The sequence below is a fragment of the Falco punctatus genome (genome assembly GCF_963210335.1).
Source record: "Falco punctatus genome assembly, chromosome: 10".
Lineage (NCBI taxonomy): Eukaryota > Metazoa > Chordata > Aves > Falconiformes > Falconidae > Falco > Falco punctatus.
In genome coordinates, this window is record NC_137590.1 from 26,274,276 (window position 1) to 26,299,515 (window position 25,240).

General features: G+C 40.4%; 2 protein-coding genes across 2 annotated transcripts in view; one reads left to right on the top strand and one right to left on the bottom strand.

Moving 5' to 3' along the window:
* The window catches only part of CCDC73 (coiled-coil domain containing 73), a 103,910-nt gene that overhangs the window by 77,814 nt on the left and 856 nt on the right, over positions 1 to 25,240 (bottom strand). The window contains exons 3-4 of the mRNA XM_080405846.1: positions 25,021 to 25,083; positions 2,215 to 2,276 (exon numbers count right to left, since the gene is read on the bottom strand). The gene's annotated coding sequence lies outside the window, so the exon portion shown is untranslated. The remainder of the gene's footprint in view (positions 1 to 2,214; positions 2,277 to 25,020; positions 25,084 to 25,240) is intronic.
* On the top strand, positions 6,932 to 18,862 carry PRRG4 (proline rich and Gla domain 4). Its single transcript, XM_080405881.1, has 5 exons — positions 6,932 to 7,579; positions 10,523 to 10,686; positions 11,913 to 11,961; positions 12,690 to 12,825; positions 13,558 to 18,862. The coding sequence occupies exons 1-5, from the start codon at positions 7,474 to 7,476 to the stop codon at positions 13,784 to 13,786; spliced, it is 684 nt and encodes a 227-aa protein (XP_080262007.1). The 5' UTR covers positions 6,932 to 7,473; the 3' UTR covers positions 13,787 to 18,862.

Sequence of the window (25,240 nt, forward strand, 5' to 3'; positions counted from 1 at the left end):
AGGAAATCACAGCTGATCTCCTTACTAGGAATTTAACAGGAACTTCCTGTTTGTTTGGTCAAACAACATCTTATAGACAGAGTATAGGAATTAAATATGCAAAGTTTATATTGAACAAAAGCAAAACTGTCTCAAAAGCATTCACACATCATGATTCAAATTACTTGTTTAATCCATTCCACTGCAATAGTTCTCCTCTTTCAAAATTGCCAACAATACAGTTGCAAAATGCAACCAAGAGGAAGAAGCAGAACAAGTTCTTCGCTTGTTTAGATAATTTATTGCTTGATTGGTAGCTTGTTAAAAAAAGTCTGAGTACACATAGCATCTTTGTTAATATGTTAACCATAATTTGCAAAGACAAAATAAGATGCTTTTTTTCCCCCAGAGAAACGCTTTAACATTAATGCATAAAGAAGAAAAATAAAACTTCCAACTCTATCTCCCACTATTAGGGGAACTTGAAGAAGCAGAACAAAAGGAAGCCTGGATAAAAATTAAGTAGCAGGCCAGATCTCAACTACCTGAGCCTGAGGAAACAAGTCAATGGTGAAATAATCAAAGAAACCATCACCAAAAATCCTCCTCCTTATAGAAGACAATCGATGATCTACCCAATAATTAAAATGGCACAGAGTAGAGCCCCTTCCAGTGGTGTAACATTTATCAAAAAGTCTGATCGGCTTTTACCAATATTGCTGTTTTAATTGCCTCATGCATTTATGGAGGAAGCTTTTGAGGGCCCTGCAATCTTTCATGTCACACGAACTCCTTCTGTCAGAGCTCCAATAAAAACACCACATTATTCCCCTCTCCCAGGTCTTCCCCCCCCCCCCCTTATTATTAAAAAAATACTCCCCCAGATCAAGAAGCAAGGAAAGAAGCAAAAAGACTTTTCATGCCCAAACTATACAATCTCCAGATAAGAAAAGAAGAAAAAAAAAAGATTAAATTTTAAATTCATAGCAAGCATCCTCAAACCATCTTGAGCCAAGACTTGGTAACTTTTTTCCAATACAACAAAAGCTGTGCATGAATGGGCCAACATAAGACTATGTTTATCACCCTTACCACTGTACACCTTGTTAGCCTGCATACCCATCCATCAGGTGAGAATGGCATGGTAAGAATACTGTGAATATTGAGAATACAAGACCAGTGCTCAGACTTCTGATCCAAACTCATCTGTTTTCTTCCTACCCACATGAACTTCCTCTTCAGTAATGGCAGCACAGCCACAGGTGCCGCAACAGCCATGCAGTACATCACCTGGTTTTCGTGAGCCACTCCAATGATTCAAAAGGGATCTATGATATCATTTATCCAACAGTTTTTCCACAGCTAAATTGTTCATGCATGTTCTTTACTGAGCTAAAGCAGAAGACAAGTAATTGCTTGCTTACCTGATAAGAATAATATAGATTATGTCCCTGAGAAGGAACTCTCACCAAGCATTAGAGAGTTTGGCATCCATTGTGAAATATTTTGCCTTTGTTGTAAATGCCAAGAATTGTATATACACCTGAGATGCAGTCACTAAAACTATTCTATTGGAAACAAAGTGGTGTTTTGGGGTCCAAAAAGGAAAAAAGCCAAAATAGTTTGTACCAATACTCTCACCAGACCTCTCTCTGTAGAGACTGCTTACCTCAATTTTCTGCGTACTTTCTTAGGCAGAGAGACTATTTAGGCAGTTTGTCATCACTGATCTTAATACCTTTCTCAGAAAAATCTTTGCTTCTGTCTAGTCTACAAATATTTTTAGAATCAGCTTTTAGATCATAGCAAAGAATAACTGCATCCTCAACAGGCATGTGTTGGCTTTACCACACACATGGCATTCTCTGAGTTGGACTAAAAACCTGAAAACTCTCACTGATTACTTCCTCAAATGTAATAAAATTCATGTTACTCTTTATCTGGCTGTAATGTGCTAGACCATTTTATAGAAACTGTAATCAACATAATTAATGGCAAATGACAATATGCAGGGGAAAAAATACAAGTTAACACCACTGTCCATAAAAATAGATAATCATGAAAAACAGCAAAAATTTGATCTATTATCAACCCTAACAGACATTACATCTGCTTCGATAAAAGCACCTAAAATAAGCACCTCACTCAGTTAAAGCTGGCTTCTAATCACCAGTGGAAATAAGTTTAATTTTTAAGATTATACATCTAAAGAAAACCTAAAAATCCCTTTCTCACCTTAAGTCTTCAAGCAACAATCCCACAATCACAAACATGTTCCTTGTGGATCAGCCAAATACCTACCAAACAGAAACTGACTGTATCACAGCAACAAATACAAAGTTTACAAATATATCTCCACAGCTACCAAAATAAATGCCAAGCATAACAGAAATATCAATATCTCTTGCATTTATGCACGTCAGAAGCCTGCATTGCTGGTGCAGCTGAGCAAAATTAACACACAGCCAAAGCCATCAATCCGGTGTTACATTACCTCTACCTACAAGTAACTCAAAAGCACAATTTTGTTCGAAAATGAAACATTTTCAAGACACATTTTATACAGCTTTGTCTTGTATACTTTCAGAACGGATTCTCAGCAGAAACACTCAGAATTACAAACGAAGTAGAGCTGTAGGAGTAAACTGAAAGACCGCCAGAGCTCCCTCTAGGGTGAGCAAGAGAAAGAAATAATTTCAGTCCAAGGCATCAACCGTACAGAGAAACGTGTTACCGAAATGAAAAAGGTAACGCAACAGAAATAGTTAAGGAGCTAGATATTAACCCCCAGAGCTTAGAAAGTGGAGATGAGGCTGAAAAAGCAAGGCTTTTGCTCTGCTAAAAGCAGACGGTATCGCAGAATCATAGGATGCTTGAGGTTGGAAGGGACCTCTGGAGGTCATTCATCTGGTCCCACAACCACCCTGCCCCCCAAGCAGGGCCACCTACGGCCAGTTGCCCAGGACCACGTCCAGAATGCTTTCGAGTATCTCCAAGGACAGAGACTCCACAACCTCTCTGGACAACCTGTGCCAGCACTCAGTCACGCCCTCAGTAAAAAGCATTTCCTTATGTTCAGGAAAAACCTTTTGTGCTCCAGTTTGTGCCCATTGCCTCGTGTCCTGTCACGAGGTACCGGTGAAGAGAGCCTGGCTCTGTCTTCTTTACACCCTCCCTTCAAATACCTGTAAACATCAATGAGATTCCCTGGCTCCTTGAGGCCAAGGATTTTTTGCTCCTGCCTAGTGACTTTACATACCAAAACCAAACAGGATGATTTTGCTGGTCAAAAAGTAGCTCACCAAACCAAGAAGGACTGTTATCAACAAGAGCCAGAAGCAGATTTTCATCACACTGCTAGATGGTTTTATCATGAGGTTTTTTGACCTTGTGTATACTTTGGGGTGCATTGTTCTAAATGAGCCAATTTATGCTGACAATTTTCCATGGACCATTTCCTGAAATTCTCACATCAGGATGCGTAAGTGTAAGTCTCCCAACACACTAGTCTTTCCAATGACAATAAAGCTTGGCCTTATTGAACTTGCTGCATCTAAAAATATTTTGAACAACTGATGACACAGAATTTTAATCCTATTAGATGAGCAGCATTCTCGGTGCCTTCATTGGGAGCTGACAGCACTCACCAGCTGGGAGCACTGGGCCCATTACTGAAATAAAAGTGGGTGCTCACTTCCCCATCAGCACTGGTAGTATTTCCATTCCCTTTCAAATATTGAATACCAAGGCAACGGTATGTGAAATTGAGCCCTGCAAGGCTTTCACTTACTCTCTGTAAGTTGAGTAACTTTCCCATAAAGATTAGTATGCTGACAGTGACAAACTTTGTTAATTGGATGCATTTTTTTATGATCTGTATAACAAGCCAGAATGTAAGCACGTTTTTAGTCATTACCTAACATAACCCTGAAATTTTAATACTTCCTTATATAATAATTAGCTCAAGCTGTGTGCACTACTGTCTTTACACCTGGTGCTGTGCTGCTGCTTTAAGTAGCAAACTTGAGTCTTAGCGTCAGGGGAGAAAAATCAAAGTATTGGTGGCTCCTACCACGGGAATAATGGAGTTGATCCACAGCTGATGGAGGGCAGGGGTAAACCTTGCTGTCTGTCTTTGTTGTTCTGTCTTAATAAGAATATGTAGTGACAGTATACCACAAGAAAGGTTTATCTCATTAATACAAGAAGGAACTAGAGGACTCATGCACACTCGTTACAACATTTGCCATTACTAGCTTCTCACTCATTTTTCTGTGCAGACTAACATCCAAACATGTTACAGAGTTTTCACACATCTGTGTACCTGTATGGCAGCCCTCAGTGAGGATTTTACCAACAATTCCTACGATCACAGAGACAGGCACATGGGAATGCAGGGTGAGATCAGAAGGGCATGTAGGAGAAAATATTTTCCAGAGTAAAGACTACCTTTTCCTGTTTTCCAGTGTATGCCAACTTAATTTTTTCTTGTTACATCTCAATAATAATCTATACTTGTTTATATTTTGTGAGGCATGGTTTTGAAAAACCTCCACTACACATGCACAAGCACCCATGCACACACAGACAGAAGGCACAAATATTCTGCCAAGGTCCACAGAGAAAAACATTTGAGTAACCATTGGTGAGTGTTAAAAACCTGAGGGGCTTTCTACTGCATTGCTGCTCCACCTTCAGAGCAGGGGTGAGGTCCAGCAGAGAGCATGGATGGGGCTGATCTGTGTCTCAGCCCGAACCTGGAGCCTTCTCCTCAGATGCAGGCAGAGCTGGGCCCCGGGGGTCACTCTTGCCCCGAGGACAGCGGGATCCGCATCCACAGCCCAGATGACATACGTACACAATTCTAAAATCTTTTCCCCTCTCTCAATCATAATATGCAACGTTGACATAATGCAATGGAGATTTATCTGTTGCTTCTACAAGAGGTTCCTCATACAGAGTTGTTGTTATGACACATTAAAAGTTTCTGTATACGCATGCAGGTGTTTTACACTTCAATGCACCACAGAATTCTTGCACATTCATGCCCTCGCACTGTAGCTCTCAGCAGCTATTTTGCTGGTTGACAGCACCCTCACAGAGACAGCGATGTAGGAACTCGGGGTGAGAGCTGAACAGAGGTACACCGGAGGAAGTTGTAAAGTCCTTTACAAAGTAGTGGCAGTTTCTCCCATTTTCCAACACACAGCAACTAAGTATTCATGTCTCCATAGTATTGTCTAGATAATAATCTGTCCTGTTCTTTTCTTATACAACGTTATCTTAGTCCTCCACTGTGTTACAAGCTCATACACGATCATACTACATTTTCTGTTGAGATCTCCACCAGCTAAAAAGCATTAGAGCCATTCCAGCTTGTAAGTTACATATCCACCAAGGACCCCTTCAACTGCGGTGCGCTGATGTCACGAAGTAAATACTTAACTACAGCCATCATTCTTCCAAAGAATTCCTACTTCACACATCAGAAGTTTCTGTTTTTCTCCAGGGAATATCTGATCGCTTCCACTAGCATTATCCAATACACTCATTCTACTCTTTCCTGCTTCCATATATACAAGCCACTTCAACATTTAAACAAATAATACAGTCCAGAGCCACTACAGGAGATGTGCTAGCACAGACACAAGATGATCTCAGTCCCTGAGTTTCCTTCCTGGTAGCAAAGTCATTCCACTGGTGTGCCTCAAGAGTTTCTCGGGTGTTAGCCCAACCCATCCCAAATTTAATGTTACTGGCACAGAGTTACAAAAGTATTCTCAACATTACCTTTTAAAAGGCTTTTCAATGCCACTTCTTGCCCTTGATAAGCACCACATGCGGAGGCTGGAAGAATACTCTTAAAGCCAATGGGAATTACTCACCTGCTTTTCCCGGCCCCTTCGCAAGGCAGGAGCTGGCACGGGTGACCACGCTGGAACCTGGCCCCCACACCAGGTGCTCCCCACACCCACGAGCACCAGCTTCACACGCTTCAGGGGACCACATCACCACTCTCCAGCCTTTACCGTTAAGGTTTACATTAAGGTCTCTCTGCACCCATTAGAAAAAACCCCAACAAACCCACCAAAGTTATTTTAACACGTGCAAAAGCTATGCCGGCCCTTTCCAGCCCGTGGTGCTGCCTGGCTAGAAAGGCTTGCTGGAAACAAACACCCCAGTTTGCTGTTAGGTAACTAATTCATTGTGGGTAAGCAGCTAGTTACCAGGTATGCTGCCGCACCCCTCCTGCCCGGCAGGCACCCTGCCATTAGACTAAGGGCTTTACTCTTGGGGAGCAAAAAGCCAAACCAGGTTTTCAGCATCACGGTTAACTCGGCGGGGGGAAAGGTCGGCTTTAGCAGTGAAAGGCACCCGCCGAAGGGCCAGGGGGTGCTGACTTGCCCTCGGGGCAGGGGGGGCCGGCCGCAGGCTGAGCAGCCCGCCAGGCTGCTGGAAACGAAGCCCAGGCTGCCGCCCTGCTCCCTTGGGCCGCCGCCCAGCGCCCGGCTGTCCCGTCCCCTCGGGCTGGGGGCTGACCGGGCGGCAGGGCAGCCCCCGCCCGCCGGTGCTGGCTCGGCCGTGGGCGGCAGCGGGGGCGGCCCAGGTACGGCCCTGCGCCTCCGCCGCGCCCTTTCCAGGAAGCGCCGCCGCCCCGGGAGGCGCTGCCCCGCCAGCCGCGCTCCTCAGCTCCCGCCGGAGCCTCGCCGGGACAGGTAGGGCCGCGGAGCCCCCTCGCCCCTTCCCCAGCGGCGGACGGGCCGGGGGGCGCCGCCGGACCGGTGCCCGCCGCTGCCCCGGAGCCTGCCCGTGGGCTTCGGGGGCGAGGCTGGTGGCGGGGCGGCGGTGCCGGCTGCCTTCGCGGTGGGCGCGGGCGGGGCGGGGGGAGCCCGGGGCCGGGCGGCGGGGACTGTGCCCGTCCCGGGCGGCGGGGACTGTGCCCGTCCCGGGCGGCGGGGGCTGTGCCCATCTCAGGCGGCGGGGCCGGCCTCGGTGCCCCGCGGCAGAGCTACGGCCCTGCCGGGGAAGGGAGCGCAGCACGCCGAGCCGTCGGGGGCTGCCGCGGGCTCTCTGCTGGCAAAATGGATCCTGTACGTCTGTTTACGTCGGGCGGCATTTCCAACCCGGCGTAGCTGCGCTGGCACCAAACCCGCCGCTGTGTTGAGTTCGGAGCGCACCTGCCGCCCCTGGTGCGGGCTCTGCCCCGCTAACGTGCCGGCGGGGCGGGCTGCTGCCGCCTCCGGCCCCTGCCCGGGCGCGGAGGGACGCGGGGCCGGGGGCGGTGTGGGAACTCCCCCAGCGACACGCAGGACCAGTTCGCATCGGCGTCTTTCCTCGGGGACCCATTGGCCTCGGCGGCTTGTGGGTGCTTGCGGTAGATGACATCACGTATAGGATTCATTCAAGGTTCATCAGTGACGCTTCAGAAGATTGCGTTGTCTTTTGTTTTGTTTTGTTAACTCACGCTAGTTTCTGCCCGACAGATACCACACCATGTTTGCGGTTTTGGTGCTGCTGTGTCAACTGTGTGCGATGGTGTTTGCATTTCCTCACTGTGCAGGGAGAGTAAATGACATGAAGCAACCTGAATGGAAAGACGGTAACTTACTTCTAATGTGATTTTATGTTTTCAAAAATAAAACTGTATTTAACTTTGCTTCTGCTGAGAAATCTTTTTATGTATGGAAATAGTTTCGGTTTTGTTGGGTTTTTCTTTACTTCATTAAAAAATAGTAAGCTGTTTAACACTTAGCTTTAGAATATTTGAATATCACCAACTGAAATGGCTGATAATTGGCTTGGGTGTCAATACTAAATACTCATCAGTTCCAGTAGTTAAGTGCAGACTGGGAAAACCAAGCTTTCTCTAGGATTACTATCATTGATATAACCAGAATCCTCTTAAGTCACATCAAAATTCCCAAAGTTTGAAATCCATATTAAGACAGTGTTGTTTTGGTACTAATTGAGCATATCACAGTTGTATTTGTATATCTGAAGTTGCTCTGCATTTGATAGGGCTCTCTGCTTGTTTTTTGAGATGAGTATTTTTTTCTCAACATAACGCCTTGAAAGATAAACAGTGCTGCAAATGCAGTTCTTCACCTTGGAGGGAGGGAAGCAGAGAGGAATTGAGGTAAAAACAATTTAAAAGTTCCCCAGGACTCTAGCAGTGTGATGCTAAGCTGTGTGATACTTAACATTTAAGCATCAGGGCTTCAAAAAGGAGTTTATAACTTAGCTGTCCGGTCTCCTCCATGGATAAGGAGTGCTAAAACCTAAAGACAGACTTTAAAAAGTCATCACACTGAGCAGGAGGCTCCTTTGCAGTAGTATGTTGAGCAGAACACATAGCTAGCAGAAAAATGCTTGAGACAGGTTATTCATTAAAATCCATATTGCTCTGGGGCATAAAACATCAGGCTGCTTCTTTCCTGTGAGTTCGTGGCAGGGAACCCTCTCCTGACAATAGGCCCACACCACTCCTCCATTTAAGAGCTGGAAAGAGAGGGGCCCAATCCTTTATCCAATTAAGTAACTTTGTCCAAGCAAGTAGAACAGTTGCCAAGAATGTGGGGTGCCTGCACTGAGAGGTTACCCCTTCAGTGTTTTCTGAACACCTTTTACCCACAGTTACTTTATTGAGCACACGGTGTGGATGCATTTTTAATGGTAAATGCTAGGTATCCTAAAACTGCATTTACCATTTTGGTGAACTGCAGAACGGCATACAGTTCCCTCACATATAGAAGAGAATTCAAATTGCTCTGTTTCATTCTCCAAATATAATCTTAATCACCAGGTTGCAGGTAATTTGGTGATGGAAATAGGTGTACTTTGACTGTGTCCTACAAAGTGAAAAACGTGCGCATAAATGAATAAAGACTATTCCAAAGAGAAAAGAAGCATATATCACTGGGAATTAGGGGACCAGGGCTCCAGGCAGCTCACCTGTACACTCCACGTTAATTAAAATGCATCAATTATCTAAGTTAATTCAGAAGTATAACTAATGCTACTTGCATGGTAAGGAGTGAAACATTACTGAGCAAAACTGAAGATCTCTGTTTCAGAAGACTGAAGTTACTCTTGCCATTTGCTCTGAACCAAGAATATTGGTAATATTTATTCCCATGTAATTCTTATGTTTTTTTAAAATTTATTAAGTCCTTCTCTCTGAATACTCTTAGATATAGCATAAATATTTTAAGCTTAGATTGTCTTGCAATTACTTTAGAGTAACAGATTGCCCTTCCAATGCAAATGTGTGTGCACACATGGCTCCTTCAGTATATGCTGTAATAGTATGTAAGTTATATACTGTAATATTCCTTCAATATACTACAATATTAAAGATGTAAACAACCAATATGCAAGTTACACTGCAGTTTTCCTAGTTTTCAGAGCAAACCATTTTGAGATACCATTGCAAGATCTAACAGTAAATATTAGGGTAAAAAGTCCTGAGTGATCAAACAAGCTAAAAAGAACACAGAGCTAATTTGTAGCTGAATAACTTTACACTGCATCTCATCTCCTTTTTTAGCCGTCTGGCTTGGTATGTAACAATGCTGTTTCTGCATTACTCTTGCAAAAATAATCCTCTAGTTGTTTTACTTAACCATATCGTCTGAATTTCTTGGAATACAGATTAGGCTTTCACTGTAAACCAAGCCAGAAAACTAGTTTGGTCAGATAAAGATTTAAAACGAAAAAAAACCCCAAAAACCAACCAAAAAAAACCCCAGTAGCAAGAGCAGGCTAAAACTTGACTATGGAAAATGCCTGGTGAGAAAATGCATTCCTGTATTCCAAAGCATTCTATAATTTCACTAACTCTTCTGGAATCTCACCTCACAACTTCATGATGTCTCACAGAGCCTGTAATAAGCACAAAAGAAGAAAAGAATTAAATGTCTTCAGACGTGCCTGTTGTTACGGACTAATTTAAAACAAATAAACTTGGCAATATGGCAACCTTTACATAAAACTTACTGCCACGGTTGTGAAAAGAGAACAAATGCGGAATGAACAGAACTCTGCTACCGTGATTTAAAATCCAAATGATGAATGTATATTGAGGATTCTTTGAAGAGATTTCCCGCCCCCCCCGCCTTGCCTCCTTCTTCCAGTAGGTCAGTGTCTTGCTGGGTTTGTATCTGACTGAATTTCTGCTTTCTGTGACAATTACTTTGTTCTTCAGAAAAAACCTGATGCCCACATCCCAGAAGGGACAACACCAAAACGTGAACAACTTTAACATAATCACAGGAATCAAATTCTCTTGGCCAGTATAAGGAATAGCTGAAATGTTTTATGAGAAAGAAAAACACGTTTATTTTGAATTGCATGGTTAGAAAAATTAGCAGTGAAAAAGACATTTTAGGAGGAGACCATGATATTTCTTTTTCCTATACATAGTTGAGAGATGCTAGGGGAAGAAGTCTCTATGTGCTTCTTTAGGATATTAACCATTCTTTAAAAATACAAAATTTAGTGATTTTAACTTGGTTTAAATCAACTTAATATTTTTTTTCATTAGTGTTCACATCAGAAAAGGAGGCCAATTTATTCATTGGACGACATCTTCTGAATAACAGATTTGATTTTGAAGCATTCACAGCTGATAACCTGGAAAGAGAATGCCTTGAAGAGCTGTGCAATTATGAAGAAGCGAGAGAAATTTTTGAAGACCCTGATAAAACGGTAGCTGTTCAAACTGAATTTAATATACCGAAGGAGGTTATTAAATCATTACTGTATCTAAATACTGTAGCCCTTCTGAAAACAGCACTTAAAATGATTGCTTATTTTACTGTGGAACAGAGGCCCCAGTTAGATGGGGTTATTGCTGTAGATAAGCAGTAAATACACTTGAATATGTACTGTTGTCTTAAAGACAATTCTGCAAACAGATACAGATGAAACTTCAGAAGTATTGCTACTGAATATACCTATACGTGTTTTCAAAATGTCTTTTTTTTTTTTTTTTTAGTAACTTCTCAGCATCCAATTTGAATGTGTTCCACATGCTTTATGTATTAACTGGCTAACTGTCTTTGTGTCATGCCAAAGAAGTGTTTTGGAAGAGAGGAGTATGGAGCAAATCTACTGTTCAGCTATTGCTGAGTATCCCTATAGCAGTATCTTCTAAATTGCTACCTAGGAAGAAACCTTGTATAACGAAAGAGGAAAAAATCCATAAGAAACCTTTCAGCCCAATAGTGGAATGTGATGGCTGTCTGAAGACTGATTCTTGCTCTTTGTGATTCTAGGCATGCTCTGCACTAACCTGCAGAAAGAGCAAGGAATGCACTCCTGGTCTGAAGGCAGAAATGTTAGTTTGCCATTGCTAGCATTTTCTTCAGAAGAAGGTGAAAGTGTTAAATTGGATTCTTGACAATGGAGTCTTTTTGCTGAGCAGCAAAAGTGGAAATTATAACTAAACACATTTAAGGCATAACAGTCATGCAACATAAAGGTTTTTCTCTTAAATGATTCCGATTACTTTTCTTAGCTGATAGGAATTCAAATACTGTTCATGCAAATGCCTGATTCTTAAGAACTTGACTTTGCCTTATTATTACTCTTCTGGAGGGATTTACAAAGATTAATTGTAAGCATTTTTTTAGTGTCAGAATATATGCTAACTTCTACTGTAACCAGGCAGAAAGATGAGGTATCACTGGACAGCCGAATGCACTTTTCTCTTTCACCAGCTGCCTTTTTCTTCTTTGTGAAATTGTAACTTTTATGCAAACTTGGATGTATGAGAAAAATATGGTGGGATAAAAAAATGCAAATCCTTCAGCAGGAGTTGCTTCTGTTTATGCCATTGTTAAATTTTGCCTGCGGTACCATATTAAAAAAAAACGCCGATAAGCCTGCCAATTATGTATCTCACATAAATTTGATCCTTTGTGTTTTTATAGATGGATTTTTGGAAAGACTATTCAACTAAAGGCCCTAGAATAAAAATAGGTAAGTCATCTTTTTATTCATTTCTTATATTACAATATTTTGTGTTTGTTATAATAGCACATTTTAAAAAATGCACCATGCATCATTCCATTAGCAAAATCAGAACTGATTTTTTTACTGAAATTCACTGTGAACCGTACAAGTATATTGCATTGACTGATACTGATACAATAAAACATACTGAGGCGTCTCATAGTGGGATCCACTATAAGTGTGTAGGTAAAAACAATTTCATTTTCTTGTCCATTTCTTTTTTGTATTATTACATGATCAGTAAACTTTGCAGTGATTCTGTGGCTGCTTTCTATGGTTTTCTTTTGTTCTCCCCCTCCCATTTCTTTAATAGTAATGTAATGGTCCGATTTAGATTCAGAGTATTCTTATGCCAGATGTTTTATTAAAATACGGTCAGTATGACTTGAGAAAAGATCTACAGCCTGATCAAGGTCACAAGTACATGAAGTAACATTTGGAAGGCATTAGAAGACAGACATCTCAACAGTTTTATGTACAGAAAAGGCAATAACTATTCACTTTTGCTTTAAGCTGAATGTGAATGATACTCTTGAGCTGTGTTCCACAGATATTAAGGCTTCTCACAGAAAGCTAAGACACTTGTGGAAAGGAACAGCCTTACAACACAGCAAAAGTACTATTTTACAGTGTATATCAAATGCTCTGTAGATGGAAAGAATGCATAATGAAAATAACCGATGTTTTCTCTTCAGGTGATGAGACGCTACAAAAGATTAATGTTACAGGACTTCTCATCAGTCTAGTTGCCGCTGGAGTACTGTTAGTTATAATTGCACTGCTTATCTTCTACTGCTGCAAAAGTAGATGCAAATCAAGGCAACCACGGGGGTAAGGAATTTCACTGCTTAAAAAACCCCAAACAACCAAACACCAAAACAAATTCTTGCTTCAGAGTGGAAATAAAAATCACTGTGGGTTGGTCTAACTGTATCCTCAGAGAATCCAACGGGAGTTCTAGTTCTTACTTCCCTGGAAGCACAGTTAGGTGAGCACTAGCAGTAGTTATGCTGAAGTTAATAACAGAAGAATGTAAAACAACACTTGCATGAGCTGACGTACCTTTGGGGTTTTTTTTTGTGTGTTCTTGGTTCCAAAACATTCTTAGTAAAAAGATGGAATCATTTTAATAGGTTGTGGCCTGCAATGGAAAGTCTAACGTGTTCTGTTCACTCTTTGAAGTAGGCTGTGTGCTCTTCATGGCATGCAGCCTACCTCAGATGTGAGATGAGTAGGTTGGAGGAAATGCTTCTTTACCAATTCTCTAGCCCTGCTTGCTCCTTTATCCTAAACCTGAAAGGAATACAAGAGGATTCTGTGCTTCCTCTTCCCTGTAAATTTCACATTATTGAGCTGTTCTTACCCTGTGGTTTGGAGAGAGTGTTTGGCTTCTAGTCTTTATGATCATTTAAGGCAAGTGTTTTTTGTTGTGTTTGGTTTTGTCATTGTGTTTTTTTGGTGGGTGGTTTGTTGTTGTTTTAGTTGTGTAAAAAACCAAACAGACTTTTCTTTCTTCCCTTTAAAACAGAAGCTGCCACTTATAATGCTGTTAACTTTGTTTAGGTACTTGGATTATGCAAGAAGTAGAAGACGTAATTCATCTAGCATCTTCAGAAGGCACGAAGAATTTTCTTTAAACCCACTTCCTCTCAGAACGGATGATTCAGGACTACCAACTTATGAGCAAGCAGTTACTTCAGATGGACAACACAACGTGCCACCACCCCCTTATCCAGGGCTCCCAAAAGGAGTACGTGTAATTAAGAAGTCTATGTCACTTCCTGCCCCTTAGTGACAAACCTCCTTCTGGGGTGAGGGGGGTTTACTGAAACATAACATGCTTTTTTAAAAAGTGTGTGCTACCTTGCATGTTGCAAGACAGTTTACAAAAATGTGAAAGATCTTTAGTGCAACTAGGAACAAGTGAAGGTCCCACATGGGGGTGATCGGAGGTGATCTGTTCCAAAGGCTGCAGGATTATTCTCTGCACAAGGTTATTGTGCTAAGGACGGAACGCATGAAGACTAAGTCTTGTACTGCCACCCCCTTCCATATGCACTTTGAGCCATCCCACTGTGCTATTGATGTTTCATTAATAGTTTCATGTGTTTTTTCTTTAGAAGGAACAGTATTTTTAATTGGTTTTATTGACGCTAATCATTCTTTGTGACTGTTAATACTTTCAACCACCATAAGAAGTCTACTTTGTTGTTTGATGTATTCACTTCATTGCTGTGTGAATTTTCTATTCGTTCTAGTAATAGATTTGAGTATGAAAATTATTTAATGATTTGATCTTTCAAATTATACATATCACTGCTTCTGGATTACACTGTGGATTACAATGATTTAGACACTACTCAATTTTTTGTATTTTTGTGATTACAATTTTGGATGAAAGGAACCATTAATTGCATGGCATGTTACCCATTTGACAAAATACACTTTTATCAAATGGTTTTGGTATTCAGTGTTAAATACCAGCTTGACGAGAATGAGTACTGTGGGTCAGGGGACATTAAGCAAATAGCTAGAGATTTGTCCCTTGTTAAAGAAGTACTCAGGTTTTACAGGTAATGTTTGTCTTGCTGTTTAAAAATTTAAACGTTGAAAAAGACATTTAGCTTCTTGAATCAAAGGCCAAACTACCTCTCAGAAGCACTTTGCATAAGTATGTATTGACCTGCTGGGATGACAAAATGATACCTATAAGTAGAATGAAGCATCATATTAGATAAATAACCATTATCCACAGAGCAATAGTCAAGAATTTCAGGGAGTTACTGTTTAACTGTATCAACACAATTTCTATATCTCCAGTTGTAGCCACCCTTAACTTTACATCTTACTAAAATATCAACCCCCAGCATTATACGGCCTACAAATCTTGCCGTGCTGAGCAAGTCACAGTCCGAGACTGCTGTCCCTTCCCACAGGAAGCCGTATTAGAAGGTCTTGCAGGCAGCAGGTTGGGCTGGTGTTTTCTTGTGTTACAATAGCTATATTAGCTGGACACATAAAATGATGGTTTTTTTACAAAGCAACAAATTCTGCCCCCACCTGGACATACGCACACTCCCATTTGACTATTGCTCACAGCAGCAAATGGTATTCTAATTTGGTGCCTAAAATGCACTTTATATTATAAAGGTTGAGTATTTATATGTAACATTTTGCTGAATTTTGTGAGGTTTAACATGCTAGAACCTACAGTGCTATTGAGATGCAGAAGATCGCTATAAGAATTTTAATCTGTAAATGCACTAAATCTTGGAATATAGAGTGCATTGAAAAATGCTACACAAGGAGGTCTTACCCTTTGAAAAGTACATATAACCCAGCTGACATCGCTGGATGTTGGGCTGTGTTCTTACTCCTGAAGCTTCAGCATCAGATTTGGCTTTTGACATGACACAAACATCTGCATCTTCTTTCTTGTTGCGAGATGGGGAATCCCAGTTTTCTGCCCTACTTGTAAAAGCATTCTGAAGTTCTTGGAGGTTACGATTTTGTAAAACTGAAGTGAATTGTGTGAGATCAGTGTTGATAACCAAAATACAATTATGATGAAGCTTTGAAATTATAAGCTTTCTCCCATGTTTCCTTTTCATGTAGCTAACAATTTTTAAACTTGTTAATGTGCATCTTGAGCTATAGAACACTTTTCTCTGGATTCTTCCTGGGACTCAAATGACTAATTTAATGGGACTGACAGGAGCGCTTTCAAGGAAAGGCATTTTCAGAGTGCTTGTGAGGATTCAGATTCTTTAATGTTACTGACAGTGATGTACTCATCTGGCAAAGTCACATTTAAATAAACTACAGAAATTGTACAGAAACCTATTTAGTCACTTGACATTTGGTGGTTCTATTCTTCTTACAAATCATCTGCAAACGATTCCATGCAATGCAAGCAAAAACCTTGTCCTTCATAATTAACAAAAAAACTTTAAGATGGTGTAACTGTTAAAACATCAATGCTGTAGTACTTTGGGCAGTAAACTGTACCTTCTGTAGGGTATTACACTCAAATTTACTCACAGAATTTCCGTTTTAGACCATGAAGATACTCAAAAAAATCAGTGACTGACATTCAAATACTGGTTGCATGTAACATGAACATTTCCAAGACACATTCTGCTTATTATAAATGAGGAGCAAAGTTTAAAAGGTAGTTGAACATAATGTAAACTTACCTCTCCTCGTAAAGGGAAAAAAATTCCTCTGAGTGGCAGTTGTTTGGGTTGAGTTTGTTTTTCTTCTTTAATACATTGACTCCTGGCCCAACACACTCTTCCCTTGTATCTTGTCTCTTTTTAGAACTTATGAATCATCAGGGTTAGCAGAGGAAAAATCAACAAGAGGTAGTCTATGATGACTTGTGAATTCAGAAGTGTTACTACATTTCCAAATTTTACATGGAATTTCTTTTGAAAATGCAGTTGCTATTAGAATATAGAAAACAGCAAATATAAGTGTCCTTAGGTGGGAGGAAAAGGGTGAGGAGGCAGATGTTGAGGAGCAAAGCAGCAGCAAGTGTAATATAATTTGTATACAGATGTACGTCATCAGTGTTTTGACTTCTGGACTTTCAAGGGCCAGTAGGAAAGGCAGTGAATTTTTTGTGAATTAACAGAGATCTACTATGACAGTTGAAAACAGGAGTGTGTAAACAAAATGCTGGGAAAAATCATATAGTATTTAAATTCTATTTCTCTCAGAATAGGTTTAAAAGCGTCACACAATGCTGTTAGCCATTGCCTTGAACAATTTCCAAAAACTTGGCCCTTGCGGCATCATATAAGATTACAGTGTGCATTTATAAATCAGGACAGATTATTAGTTAGAGCAAATAACTGAGGGTCAGAAAAGTGGTCTCTGGCTCTGTCAACTGAAAAACAAATCACTTAACCTGTTTTTTCCTTCAGTGAAATAAGAAAGCTTACTATTTATCAAATCCTCTGATTAAGAGTATTATAAGCATTACATATTTCTAGTTTTTGGAGTTGGGTTTTTTTTGTTGGCGTTTTTGTGAATTCATTAGAAGAGCAAAACTGAAGTACTAAATGGAAGCGCACTTCCTCACCGCAGTTCCTGAAAATGTGAGTCATGAAGCATTCAATTCTGGTCCTATCAAAGTCTGTGGCAAGCTTTTTATTGGCTTCAGCTGAACTGGGATTTGAGCCAAAAACGAAATAACTGCCCGCTTTGGGTAAAAAAAAGTATAATGGTCTGCCAAATTATTTACCACAATATTGTTGCCAAAACTAATTTAGAGTATTCTATTGTTTTAACGATGCCTACTTATATTAACTAGAATGTTTGAGGCTGATATGCCCTTTAAAGTATATTTGAAATTTGGAAAGCATAGGAAAATTCCTTGTCTTTCCTCATTACCCGCTGCGAATAAGCTGCATTAACTACCTGTAGGTTATTAGCAATACTGTTTGATTATTTTGATCAACAGTACAGGTTCATTTTAAAGCTTTTTTTAAAAAATAACAAGAAAACCCCCAAAATTCCACGCACAGTCTCATCTGCCAACAAGTTTTACTGTTGCTGTCCTCCCTCGTTCGATGTGGTGTAGACAACAGGAGCGAAACCCCAGGTTTAAAAGCCATCTTTCAAACACTTCAAGCTTGCTCTTCCTGTACTGTCAATGTCTTTCAATTAATTCCTATCACATACAAATTCATCACTCTGTCTTTTTTCACAAGAAATTGGATGTATTTTCCTCTCAAAAATCTTAAGCGCATCTTCCCAAATACCCTGCTCTTTATTCAGGCGGTAACTTTTGACTATGTCCAGTAATTTCTGAACTGTGTAAACAGTTCTTGTTAAATCTTATGAACATATTTCCTTCTACTTATCTGGCAGGGCCTTTTGAATGCACTTGTCACTGGGTTATAGTTTAATTCTAACTTCGATGGTAAGTGCTGTCATTTTGTTGGATGTACTCATCTGGCAAAGTCACATTCTAAATAAACTACAGAAATTGTACAGAAACCTATTTAATCGCTTGACAAAAGCAAAAGAGAAAATGCTAATTTAGCCTGTGATAAAAAGTTACAAAACCTCCAATGATCCTTTGGGTTTTTTTAAATGAAGTTGCTGACAGTATGCACTTTTTTTGAAGTACTTAATGGGGGCTTGTAAGAAAGATGGGGGCAAACATTTTTGTAGGACCTGTTGCAACAGGACAAGAGGTAATGGTTTTAAACTAAAAGAGGGTAGATTCAGACTAGATATAAAGAAGAAATTTTTTACAATGAAGGTGGTGAAACACTGGCACAGGTTGCCCTGAGAGGTGGTAGGTGCCCCATCCCTGAAAGCATTCAAGGTCAGGTTGGCTCTGAGCAACCTGATCTGGTTGAAGATGTTCCTGCTCATTGCAGGGGCACTGGAGAAGATGACCTTTAAACATGCCTTCTAATCCAAACTATTCTGTGATTCTATGATTCCTCATGCCATATAGCATCTATCGACAGAGAAAATGGTTTATTTTCTTTAACATCGGCAATTTCTGCTCCGGACAGAGGCTTCCTGCTTCACTGCTGTAGTTCACTTAAACACGTGAGGTTCTGAACCACAAACAGCAGTCACTGAAGATGAAGTCTTCAAGGCAAACAAGCCAGCTTAACCAGGTGCTGTACGCTTCCATGTTCCTTGGCTTTCACCAGACCTTCGGTGAGAAGACTGAACACAATAATGTGGCCAAAAAATAGCCACTTTCTTAGGGTTAGTGAAGTGAACAAGATCACTCCAGTGAGGACCAGAACAGGCATACAAAAGCAAGGCAGGAAGCAGGACTTTTTGGTAATGATTTCAATCTGAAGTGAAGGTATTCATTGTGTACTGAGAAGAAACTTCTGCAGAGAGGCAGGAGGGATAGGTGAGGGCAGTTAGATAAAGCAAATACTGTAGCACAGCAAAGGACACTAAATTTAGCCACTCTTGTTTTGCCCACTGGGAGACAATAGTCATATTTGTGCTTTTTCTCCCAACCACACAAGATGAGCTGCACTAGCTGGTTAAAACTCCTCAAAAAATACCAGGATCTCCTGATGTACTTGAACATCCAATGAAGGTTTGGAATACAGCTGGTGGGGTACAGATGCTTCATTCTCATTAAAAGTCTTGGGAAAATAGGATCCCAGTTCTTTGGAAGATGTCTTTTATGTCATCTGTTTACAATATTATTTTAGCTATAGAGTGCCCAGCTACAAAGAGAATGAGGAGTTTGTCTTTACTGGATTTCAACAATTCTGAAAGTTATGTGAAAGTTGAGCAAGTTTACAGCATTCTGACACTACTTACTTAAAAAAAAAAACAACTCAGTCAAAATTTCCCATCTAACTTTTAATCTCTGTGTCCATTTAATAGAAAGCCAGCCCCATTCTCTTTGAAACGTCAAAAACAATTACTGCAAAATGGCCCTGACTAACTTGGCAAAATACTGAAATGTCAGCAAAAGACTGGCTCCAGCTGGGAACAGCAGGGCCTACGATCTACCAACAAGGGAAGCAACAGTAGCTCCATTAGCGTTTAAACGACAATTTAGTTTGCTGTTGACCCTGGTGGGAGAAACCTCCCCAGATTTTTACCAGGTGGATACCATTCCTCTATTTTACAATAAGATATGTTATCTTATGTTTTCTTCTGTTTGCTTTTTTTTTTTTTTTTTTGATTGTTTGAGTGGTTTTTTTGGTACATTTACAACTTCACAATGGTAACTACACTAATAGCATATATGGAAAATAACAGAACACTATCACATGTATTTTGGCAATTTTTGATGCAGAAAATTTTGTCCATGTTGAAAATACACACAATTACATTAACTACTTTTGCTTTACATTTAACTTTTTATTTCCTTCTGTTCTTTCTTAATGTTCTGCCTATAATTTGCTACTGACCTTTTTTCCTTCTCTGTTTCCTTTTTCTGTGTCCATTTATAATCTGCTATTGCATACACTCACCTGTTTACTGCTTAATTACTATTTTTTTCTTTCCTGGACGTAGTTCCCAAGCACATGGTCCCCTCTTCCCCTCTGAAAACCACCCTTGCACAGCTTCCCTAGCCTCTTCATAGAAATAGCAAGGCCTTTAGCTCCTCCTTTCCCTCCTGCTTTTTTGTGTGTAGCACCTAGCCTACATAAACACTGAAACAAAAGGGGCCATCAGATGCAAGCATCTTGCTGCCTACATTCCGGGAGCCTCTAGAAGCCCACACTTTAAAGGTAGCAGCTAGACTTCAAAGGATCAGGAAAATATATTTCAGTCCAAAAAAGGGTACAATTAAACACAAGTTTTGAAAAAGCCTTATGACAGATTTTAGATTTCTGATACAGTGCCTATTTCATTTAGGAAATAAGAAACACCTGTGATTGATCAAGTTGTTCAAGCACCTTCAGTTTAACTTCTCTGAAGATCAACAACTACTAAATATTGAACATATAAGCATCCAGTATTTAACATTAAATACCCTGCATGGCTATGATACAAAGGAAAGTATCTAATAAGAGTTAAAATAAAATACTCCCTGACAAAACTATGAGTTTGCTCAAGAGCAAAGGTTTTATTTAAGCTTTCTTTTTCCCACGTGTCATCGCACATTTCTCCCACTTACTTTCTATCAGTTCTGGTGCTTACTAGATCCCTTCGTAAACCACCCAGCAAAAAAGCAGACAGTTTTCTTGTGAGTGCGAGAGTTGAATCAACAGAAGTGCCAGAAGTGGTGCCTTGGGGTGTGTGGAAGGATTGGGAAAATGAAGGAAACAAGGCCTTCCATCTTGTTGCTGCGGTGAGCTTTCTACCAGGCTCAGTCATCTCTTGTCACGTCAGGTGAAGTATAATGGTTTCATAGATTAACTTTAGTTCAATAAAATGAATTCTGAAGATTTTGCTTCATTTGTTTGTACATATATTTGAGCTTTTTAATGAAAGAAATGCACAGAGTAGTATATGTAAAGAAATGCAAAGAAAGAGAGTATTTCCTGGGAGGTTCCAAGATTGAGTGTGTTCTTTGAAAGGGCAGCACTTTCTTCCCTATTTACACATTTCTTAATGTCTAGCTTTATGTTTAAAGAGGCCATGTGCCAAATTAAACGCAAAATCTATCTGTTAAGCAACCGCAATTTTCTGCTTTGGTACAGCAACAACAAAAACCAGTCAGTAATTAATAATGTGCCTAACCAAGATTCATGTTATTACTGCATAATATCTGATCTACTTACCCGTTGCTGCTCATGGAAGACAGTACAGCCTAGCAGCACACATATAAAGCCTGCACAAAGGTGCTACATTCACAGTCCACGAGTGGATGTCTACCATCCATCACTGTTCAACAGAGAACGACACTGCAGAAATTTGGTGCTCTTGTTACAATTTGTTAGTAAATCAGACCCAGACCAGCTTTGGCCTTAACTTACTTCTTCAAACGTCATCTGATCAGACTTGGTATTTGAACCTTTATCTCTGAAACATTAGTTTTTTAAAAAAATAAAAAAATCCTCAAGTCTCCAAAACACTATTTTCAAACAATTGTGAAGGTTCATTCTCTCAGCACAAGGCTGTTAAGCATTTCTAGATCTTTTGTTGACAAATGGTTAGCCAATGCAAGCTAACCACCAAGATGTTTGTGTATGTTAGCAAACTATTTAAGATGCTGTGATAGTTCCAAAATAAAGTATTATGAACTGAAATGCAATCATTTTTGTCCACTTTCGATGACCAAGCTGCAATCTCAGACTCGCAGTGTTAACCACATGCCGTGCCTTTACTTTCTTCAGTCAACAACAGTCTAAGTTGCTGATCCAGCATGTGCATCTGACTATTGTTCTGTGATTCTTTTCAGCCTGTCAAAAACTGCCCAGCTGCAAAACCAGCTGTTTACAGACTTAGCTGAAAGCCTCTTAGGGCATGACAAAAATATATATATATTTTGGCACTTAAACATAAGGGAGGAGCCAGGACAAGACCAAAACCAGGCATCATCTGTTAGGGAAAGGCAAAAGACAGGAGTAATGGCCTCTGTGGAAAAAAGAGGGCATATGGGAATAGACATGTGAAAAGCCCTGGAGAGCCAGGTTTGTTGTACCTTCAGTAAAAGGGATGCCAGAAGCACAGGCGGCAGCTGCTGGCCCTATGAAGAATCACCCCATTCAGTAACACCTGCTGCTGCAGGCACAAGAACCCTTAGTGGTCCTATCCTGGTATTTTAGCATCCGTGGTACTGTTAGAGCTGTAACATAGCATGTAGCCTTCTGCCTGGCCAGTCTTGTACATACACAAAATAGTCAATCACACTCAACTCAAACACTGGCTGACATTTTTCTGTTAACACGGATAGTAATAATAGCACACCACGCAACAAAGATTTATTAAATCAATAAATCAGTTACAAATAAATAAATCCATGCCAAGCATGAATTGAAGCAGTATTCTGGCTCTGAACTTGTGATCAATACATTGGTTTTAATTATGATCAAATCACAGAAAACTGCCAACTACCCATTAGCTTGATCCTACATTTCATTTGGCATACGGTTGCTGCAAACATAAAAGTAGACCTCAAAAAGCAATATAGCCATTCAACATTGTGTAACATTAAATTATTTAAACAGAAAGAGGAAAATAGGAAAGTTTCCCTAAGGGGCAGTGTGTATTAACTAACACAGTTCTGCCACAGAAGCTGGCTTGATTCTGGCTGAACTGGCGTATGGGCAGAGAGGCCCGCTACTGTCAATAGAGGTATATCCTCAAGCACTCCTAGACTCCAGAGATTTATACACTGAATACACCATGAGCCAAATCAACATCTCGTCATCAAAAGCAAAAGTTCCCCACTCTCTCCTCTCATCTTCCCTTCCCCTCTGGTTCTGGCTGCACGCCACCACTGCTTGCCCTGAGCCAGCACCCATTTGATGCAAAGCAAGCTGATTCAGCTCAGTGAAATTACAGAAAAATAACCTCTGGCTAAAAAGTAAACGTTCTTTTGCCAGTGGAGCACATTTACTGCTCACCTTGTGGCCAGAGCACATCACTAGGAGTGGGAAGGTGGAGCAGGGAAGGAAGAAGGGAGAGTAAGGCCTTCTCCTTCGGGTGTCAGCAAGCAGCTGAGGCAGCACAGCCCTGCTGCCACACTGCACCTGTAGGCAGCAGCCCATGCTGCAGCTTTGAAGGTTCTCCTCGGACCTTAGGCAGACAACTCCAATTAAAGGCTACCTTAAGTACTTAAATCTGTCTCTTAACCATCACACAACATTTTTGACTCTGTAAAGGATTTGTTACGTTATTTTTCCAAGTGGAGATTGTTCATTTAGGGAAAGAAATAAGCAACAAAAATTCAGTACTGCCCCAGGCTGGTATGTTGCACAGACTGTGTTACAGTGCTGTTTTAAGATTTTGCTCTTAAATAGAGTGAAAAATTGTATTAGCTTAAGTTTCAGAAAAATACATGATATTCTTTACTTGAGAGATAGGCACATGCAATATTATTATTGGCTATAGGCACCCAGTTATGAACTACGGTTTGGAAGGTCTTAAAGCTCACCAAAGCTCAGTTCCTAACCAGCAAGTAATAGCTGTGTTTGAAACTAAAGCATTCCTTACTAACTCAAGAATCAAAGTATTTTCAATGTTCAGAATCATGAACATGTCTAATATGACTTCTAAATACACATCTTAATATGTACACTTTAATCTACGCATTAAAATAACATAGATAACTAACAGGATCTATTCAAGGCATTTTTTTCTATCACCAACACATCTTTCCAGAAAAGCTGTTTATAAGTATTGTGGATACCAGGCTAGTGTAGAAGCGCTCACTCTATAAACACGCACTTTCATTGTCTTAGAGAACAGTGTTACAAAATATCTTTTAGTTACAAAAAGATAAAATGCACAAAATTAAAGGCAGCTTTCCTAGACAGAGGATGGCAACAAGTAGCAGGGATCAGTTTTATGAGAAAACTGTTGAAGTCCCACAGGCTGGTCTCAGGACAAGTAGATTTATCCCATACACAAGAACAGCAGAAACTGACTGGTTATGACCTCCAGAAACTGGAGGTTATGGACATCAGCGATTAAGTTTCCAGTCTACACCTTTATCAAAACCATGTAAACGACATTAAACTTGCCAACAGCTGTCACAATTTCTGCTTCACTCAACTTTGCTATTTGATTACAGAAAAGAAGACCTACTCCAACGATGTTCAAGGAAACACTGTGTCTGTGGTGTATTGACAATTAGTTCATTTAATGGTCTAAACTAATTGCGTATATTTCCCCGCCTGTAAATCTGGACTGGGGCTTGTTGTTTGTGATTTCTGGTGCAACAGGATTTTACAGCCACAATCTAACAGTATTAACACGCAAACACTTGCTCATTAGACAAATAACCTGTAATGAAAACTGTCAATATTATGGTACTCTTTAAAGTTCATGTTGCCATTACTTGAGAAAAAACAAACAAACAAACAAAACACTAGCAGTTTTACAATTTATTGATACATTGTTGCAAATTTGTGGCAACAAACTTTTAAGGCACACCAACAGGTTCCGGCTGTATAACCAAACACTATAGCTAGGTGGAAAAGGCATTTTGTATCACTTAGGTCCATGTATCGCCCACCTGAGGGAAACAATGCACTCTAAGTGCAATATTATAATAGAGATTAGTGGAGATCCTGCAGGGAAATTAAAACCTGTAGGTCCTTCTCCGCTGGAAATGCTACTTTCAATGCTATCAGCAGAGTAGTTAGCATAAAACTGGAGTAATTTTCTGTCATCAGGTCTTGTATGTAAAACAGTACCCTTTCGTGCTTCCCAGGAAAAAAGATCTCCCACCCCCCACATACTCTCCTCCAGCTGCAAGCAACACAGGTGCTAACTTATGCAAACACAAGGAAAACTCACTCTTCTGGTTTCTGGCTTTGGTACGCTTCTTCTCCCTCCTCCCTCTGCCCTGGCCTTTGGGTGACTTAGCTCAGTCTCGTCGCTGCTGATTACTTTCGCACTTACCCTTCCCTCCTGGATCCAAAAGGCTGTGTTCCTTCCCATAGTTGAATTTGCCGCTTCTTGAAACTAGGTACGAGAAAAGCAGAACCTCAGCTTTTCATCCTAAAGTATCTTACCTTCCGGCATTCTCAGTTAATATTGACCACTCCACTTTTTCATTCAAATGTTGAGGTTTTGTTTTGGTTTTTGGGTTTTTGTTTTTTTTTTTTTTCTCCATCTAATC

Excerpts from the sequence above, each read along its gene's own strand:
- PRRG4 (XM_080405881.1), top strand. The coding sequence starts at position 7,474 with ATGTTTGCGGTTTTGGTGCTGCTGTGTCAACTGTGTGCGATGGTGTTT. Across the intron at positions 10,687-11,912 it reads TTGAAGACCCTGATAAAACG|ATGGATTTTTGGAAAGACTA; the intron begins GTAGCTGTTCAA and ends GTGTTTTTATAG. Across the intron at positions 12,826-13,557 it reads AAATCAAGGCAACCACGGGG|GTACTTGGATTATGCAAGAA; the intron begins GTAAGGAATTTC and ends AACTTTGTTTAG.